The sequence below is a fragment of the Phaethon lepturus genome, unplaced genomic scaffold (assembly GCF_000687285.1).
Source record: "Phaethon lepturus isolate BGI_N335 unplaced genomic scaffold, ASM68728v1 scaffold27051, whole genome shotgun sequence".
Taxonomy (NCBI): domain Eukaryota; kingdom Metazoa; phylum Chordata; class Aves; order Phaethontiformes; family Phaethontidae; genus Phaethon; species Phaethon lepturus.
In genome coordinates this window covers 4,583-10,590 of record NW_010515948.1, presented here as the reverse complement: position 1 = coordinate 10,590, position 6,008 = coordinate 4,583, and the positions used below count along the sequence as shown (strand labels likewise).

The window sequence follows — 6,008 nt, the reverse complement described above, 5'->3', positions numbered from 1 at the left end:
TCATAATGATGCCTGATGAACTACCATGACACTTCCATGTCATCCATCATAAAGAGATTATTTAATGGTACCACGATCATTTGAAATGTAGACAGTAGAAACCATCTTCAATTTCCTTCAAAGTTGCATTTTCAGTTTACCTTTTGTGCATGAAGTGAATCTGTATGTAACTGTTAATATTCTCTAACAAGCAAAGAAACCACTAGTAGTCTCAAATAGTCACCTGCAAATCAAGCAGATCAAGTATTTTACTAGGGCAAGTAGAAAAAAGTTTTTTTTTTTTTTAATGAGGTATATTTACAGAGCACATTTTTTTTCTGGCTTCAACTCATAGTTACTGGAAAAGCATGCCCTAATTATAACTTTTTATGGTTTTGCTCATTTCCAAGCATCATTTGAAAAGAAAATGCAAGTTGTTTATAAAATTGTTTTTCTTGTTTATTTTAAATGAAGCTGGTACAGACAATGTCCATTCAAAACCCACGTCCCAGGCCAAAAGGTACAAACAAGAGTGTTAAAGTAACACCAGTTGTCTGCTGTGAACATTCTTGCATGAATACCTGCGTGTACTAATCCTATATGAAGTTAAAATGCTTCTGGGCTCTTCTGGCAAGATTTAAGAATCATTAGGGTTTTCAATTTTATGTCTTCAGCAAAGCCATCTCTGGAGCAAGGTACAGATGACAACAGTTCTAGCTTTTCCGTTTCCAACTTGGTAATCTTCTTCGTTGGGCCATCAGCACAATTTAAGCAAAATAGCTCTGAGTTATGGATACACAATTTCTCCACAGTTTAGTTCTCTGAAAAACTTCATCTCGCACTGAAAGTTATAGTCCAGGAGTGAAACAGTCACACATCAAAACTTCAGGGCAGATATGGAAGTCATTAAGAACACTCGCCCACCTGGCAGATCTTACAGCCTTCGTGCCTGAAATGCACGAACCTATCGAACATACAAATGCATGTGTGTACGTGTATTTCTAGAGGGGAGGGCAGAAGGGAAGAAGGGAGCAAGGCTGCAGCTGGATCACAAAAGTTCAGCACAATGAAAACAGAAACAATAGTGTATAATGAGCACGAGAATTCAAAATACCAGACGCTTGAAAATAAATTCCCAGAGATGGGGTGCCAGTTTCAATTCAGTGTTGAACACCACATTACAAAAACTATTATTTAAAAATAAAAAAGGATTAAAGGGGAAGAAAGCAAACAGAAGGATCTAAACTGTTGAGTGACCCCCCGTCTGTTCCTGATAAACTTCAATCACATCTTCCTCCTCCATCCCCAGCTGTGAGAACAGAGAAAAACAGCATATAATTGTTATAAATCTGGTGTACTGCATTCAGAGCAGGTCCTACACAAGTTATACAATGGTTTGTCCCACTGTCCCATCATAATTCATCAAAGGGGTGAAAAAAATTTCAGTCACCATCTCACTAGGCAACAGTCATGTTTTTCAGTCCTTTTCCTTCAGTCTTATACATCTCAGTCAAAGCAAAAGCCTTACCAGTGAAGTCTAAAACCGCTTGTGGAGCAGTACGCATCAACCTGGAAGTTGCTAGCTTTACCTGTCTCTAAATCCCTTCTTGGGCAACAGATGCACAGAACATAACCAACATCATAGCGAATGCACCAGCTGTACAGCCACGAGAATTTTATGCAGCTCACTACTAGCTCACAATACAGGTAAGACCTACATGTTGCAACTCAAAGCCTGTTTGCAACTCAAAGAGGGTAACTTGTTCAATTTCACAGTACACAAGTTCATGTGACTTTTCAGAAGGCCATTATTATAACAGTGTTTCTTCCTGCTTTCTCATAACAATTGGTGGAAGTCACTGGACAGCAGAAGTAACCTGTTTTCTGTTTATTTACACTTTCATCTAATAAATGTGAACTAAATACATATTTATTCCAAAGTCACACTGAAGTTCTAGCTCAACAACTGTGAAGTTCCCTTAGTTTTTCTTCTCTCTGGTAAGCAGTGACTACACCCTCCCTTCTGAGGCAACATTACACATGAAGGTCCAAGCAGTCTTTCTGAACTGAATTAACAGCCTTATTAAAGATTCTAGTTAGACAAATACAGTCAGACTATATATGACTAAATATAGTCCAAAGAGTTGGCTATATTTAAAGGAACAGCTTCATTCTGGTTAACAGTCTAGCAGAACAGAGAAACTAACCAGTTTGGTATTTAGTTTCTAGAGTGAACTATGTAACACTTCTTCTAGAAAGAAACTCACCTCCTTGGGGGTATGATTATCAGTAATTCTCTGACCCTCGAAGAGGAACCTGAGTGAATTCATTGGAACACCCTGAAAAAAGAAACAGATGTACAAGAAAAAAACAACTTACTGAAACTTGTATGGATTTACAAGAAAAATATTTTTAATAAACACACATGTGAAAGTCAAAAAAGAAAGTGTTAGTTCCTATTACACAGGGAGCTCAGCTATTCTGTTGCAACCATGTAGACTAAAAAGAAGTGACTCCAGGAGCATGATAGTGCTGAAATGCATGTTTATTCCAAAGTCTCATTGGAGTTCTAGCTCTACTTGAAATTTTCCTTAGGTTTGGTTTTGGTGGTTTTTTTTTTGTTTTTGGTTGGTTTTTTTTTTTTAGTTTTGGTTTTTTTGGTTTTTTTTTTTTTTTGGGTTGGTTTTTTTTTTTTTTTTTTTGTTTGTTTGTTTTGGGTTTTTTGGGGTTTTTTTTTTTTTGTTTTTTTGGGGGTTTTTTTTGGGGTTTTTTTTGTTTGTTTGTTTTTTTAAGTACTGACTACACCTTCCCTTCCAAGACAACATTACACATGAAGGTCCTGTCTCTTTCTGAACTGCGTATCGGTCTTATTAAAGATCCTAAGACAACAGGAGGAACACGATGTTTACTTCAGGAACTGCTAGCCTAGCTTTCCCAATCTTACATCACCATAAGAAGGAAGAGCAATCTTTACTGTTATCAGTTCTGCAAAAGCTCAGCTCATAGCTGAGGTGTCAAGGAAGGAACACTATTCAAAATAAGGAGAAAGGAGCATCCCAATGGTAAATAAAGTTAAGTTGCAATATGTCTATTGTACAGTGTGCCCGTGTTATGGCAGAATATCTTACTTCACCTCAACAGATGAGGCAAACACCTCTTTTTTTTTCTTCCCTTTCAAGTTATAAGCAAAACAAATGCGAGTGAAATATGACCTGCTTTACACATCAATTAAATCTTAGAACTATTGCTTGCAACAGGAAAGAACAGCTCTTCACACTGTTCCAACAATCCCCCTGGTCAACTTGGAAGAAGTATTCATGGTCCCTTTGCCAGAGAAAGGCTACTTGACACAAAAAAGCGAATTGACTACTGTTGAAGGAAACCACACACTCTCCAGAATTCAGCCCAGGAGACAGATATAGCTGTGTTCATTCAAATAATTATTTATTTCTTAAAAAAAAAAAAAATAATTTCACACACATACATTTTCATCAGTCAGTAAGACTGCTGCACAAATTATTCCCAAGACCTTATTTTAAAAATTTCAAGTTTTTTTCAGATGAATCACAATTTTAATCATTTGTATTTGGCTACAAACATATCTGTTTGATCTTTTCTTTCTTCCTACTCCAGAAAGATAGCAAAAAAGAACAGAAGAACACTTTGTTTGTGAAGAACACAAGTTCTACTCGTCTCAAGGTATTAAGAAAAAACCCAAAGTATTACTTCTTATGATTTTAGCTCCTGAAGTGAACTCCAACAGTTACTCAAGAAAAGGCCACACAAGGCATCTATCCCCAAAGTTTATCCCCAAAGCTGGGGGTAAGCTAGGCCAGGCCTTCTGGAAATAGCAGCAGTGAATCCACAATACCTGCCACAGAATCTGGAAGTGAAGATTTTTTTTCTTCTGTTACTGTAGTTACTATTTACCTACATCCACAATTAACGTTGAGATTTCTTTAACTAAGGGCATAATAGCTATTCTTAATCAATTACCATATTAATGGCTGTAACAATGCCTAAGGTTGCTCTCATCCTAAGCTGCAGTATTCTACAGCTTTAAGGGAATGTCACTTGGAGACAGGAGATTTTACAGTAACTATATATGTGTGACTGGGCATTTTAAAATGTAAATTCTATGTCTCCTGAGCAGCCACTATTTATTTTCAAACAGTAACTTTTAACTTATTACAAAATTCACAACCGTCTTAAATAGAAATATCTTTACTTGTCAAAAGAAATGAGAAGAACCATTATATTTGTACTGTCAGATACCCATCCTGCTGGTAACTACACAAAAGCTTGACTGCCTCAATAAATGTCTTTATTTGAAAAAACAGTGAGAAAAGTAAAGCTAAAGTGTTTGGCTTTTTAATCTTCTTTTTTTCAAGATAGTGTCACAGTTTCACAAACCTGTCTTTGACAGTATGATTCTTTGAGTTTCTTGAGGTGTGTTGTCATTTTCACCTTGAAGTGAATTTCACTGCTGTCCTAAGAACAGAAAAGAAAAAAGTTACTCTCTTTGTAGTAACTACTTTATTTATGCTAATTTTAAGAAAAACTTGGGTAAAACTAACATGGAATGCGGTTTAACTACCACCAAGCCTGTCTTGATGCACCATGACATGAACCTCCTGGATGATTTATCAGTCACTTAAATTCATCATGCCCTTCCACAGGAAGCTTTATTTTAAAACAGATGGTAAAGTATAGCCTTAGGCTCACTATGGAAGTTTTGTATTTAAAAGTACTAAAACCATACATGGTTCAGTCTGTGCTTCCATCTTTACCCATACTTATGAAATACAAACATACATATGCAGGGGGACTTCTGCTCTAAGATTCCAAAAGAGACAAGTTAAAGCTTGCATTTCAAAATATATATGAAACCTTGTTTAATTAGAGTAATTGTCTAGAAGTTAGGGTATAGGCAGACTTGGCAACATAACACTATCCTAAGGAGAAACCGTAGATCTCATTATTCTATTGTCCTTCCTACCATCCGTAACTACAACTGTCAAAATGTCTAGATAAAACAAACTGCAAGAGGTTCTGTGCAAAAAAGCATGTGGGTTGCATTTAGCTTTTGAATGCATTCTCCTTGTTGCCAACACCAGTAAAAGGTAAGCTAGTTTGTGGTAGTCCTACTTCAAGTCATCCGTCTCCAGACAACAGCACAGCAATCGTACTAATACTCCAACAAACAATACTGAGTTAAGTCATATGAGCTAGGGATTTTTTGCACAGAAGGACTTCTGTTCAAGGAACTCGACATTCACATTCCAACACACTTGAATTCAGACTTACGATCCACCATTCACATCTACCAACATGCCAGACAACATAATCCTCTTCCTATCCCTGTCCAAGAAAGTTGATCTTGTGCTTAGTGTACTACATGAACTCGGAAGACCTAGATTAATCAATTTTGCCACATATTTCATTCATATCCTTGGATAAACTAATCCCTCAATGCATCAGGCCCCCTAGTTGTAGGATGGGGATCACACTGACCAAATCCTGAGTCATAAGGATAAATGACTAAAGCTTTTTTGGGGGGAAAAAACCAAACACCAGAGCATACAGTAACACACATTACTGGCAACTGGTAGTTAGTTTATGGCAGGGGAGGATCCACTGAAGGACTGAGAGTTATCAGCTTTCGTTGTTCATTTCTACAATACAAAAACTCACACCTCCACCAAACATCAACCAGTAATTATGTAAAAACTCACCTGCCCAATGACTTTGAGTTTAATGTATTCCCCTTCTTTCTTATCTCCTAAGTCCTCAGCTGAAGGTTTTGCTTCCTGCAAGAAAAACATTAAAAAAATATGATCAGTTCAACACCGTTATTTTCATTGGACAGTATAACAGCTGTCATCCTCCTTATAACATGAAATCAGACTATCCAAGGTGCCTTATTCCATTCTGTGTGTGAAAATAATAGCAACATAGTATTATGAAAGGCTGTCTGCCTGTGAAAAGTTGAATTAATGATGGAAGAGGAAAACTGCAGCACATAAGAG

The 6,008-nt window shown here is 36.8% G+C and overlaps 1 protein-coding gene across 1 annotated transcript; it reads right to left on the bottom strand.

The window, feature by feature from the left end:
• Positions 1-398: 398 nt before the first annotated feature.
• SUMO1 (small ubiquitin-like modifier 1) lies at positions 399-5,804 on the bottom strand. Its single transcript, XM_010295933.1, has 4 exons — positions 5,715-5,804; positions 4,393-4,470; positions 2,247-2,318; positions 399-1,288 (listed from the first exon to the last, which is right to left on the bottom strand). Exons 1-4 carry the CDS (start codon positions 5,802-5,804, stop codon positions 1,220-1,222), a joined length of 309 nt encoding a protein of 102 aa, XP_010294235.1. The 3' UTR covers positions 399-1,219.
• Between the last annotated feature and the right edge of the window lie 204 nt (positions 5,805-6,008).

Coding starts and splice junctions, on each gene's coding strand:
- SUMO1 (XM_010295933.1), bottom strand. CDS start 5,804: ATGTTTTTCTTGCAGGAAGCAAAACCTTCAGCTGAGGACTTAGGAGAT. Junction 4,471..5,714: donor AACTCAAAGTCATTGGGCAG/GTGAGTTTTTAC, acceptor TTCTGTTCTTAG/GACAGCAGTGAAATTCACTT. Junction 2,319..4,392: donor AATCATACTGTCAAAGACAG/GTTTGTGAAACT, acceptor TTCTTTTTTCAG/GGTGTTCCAATGAATTCACT.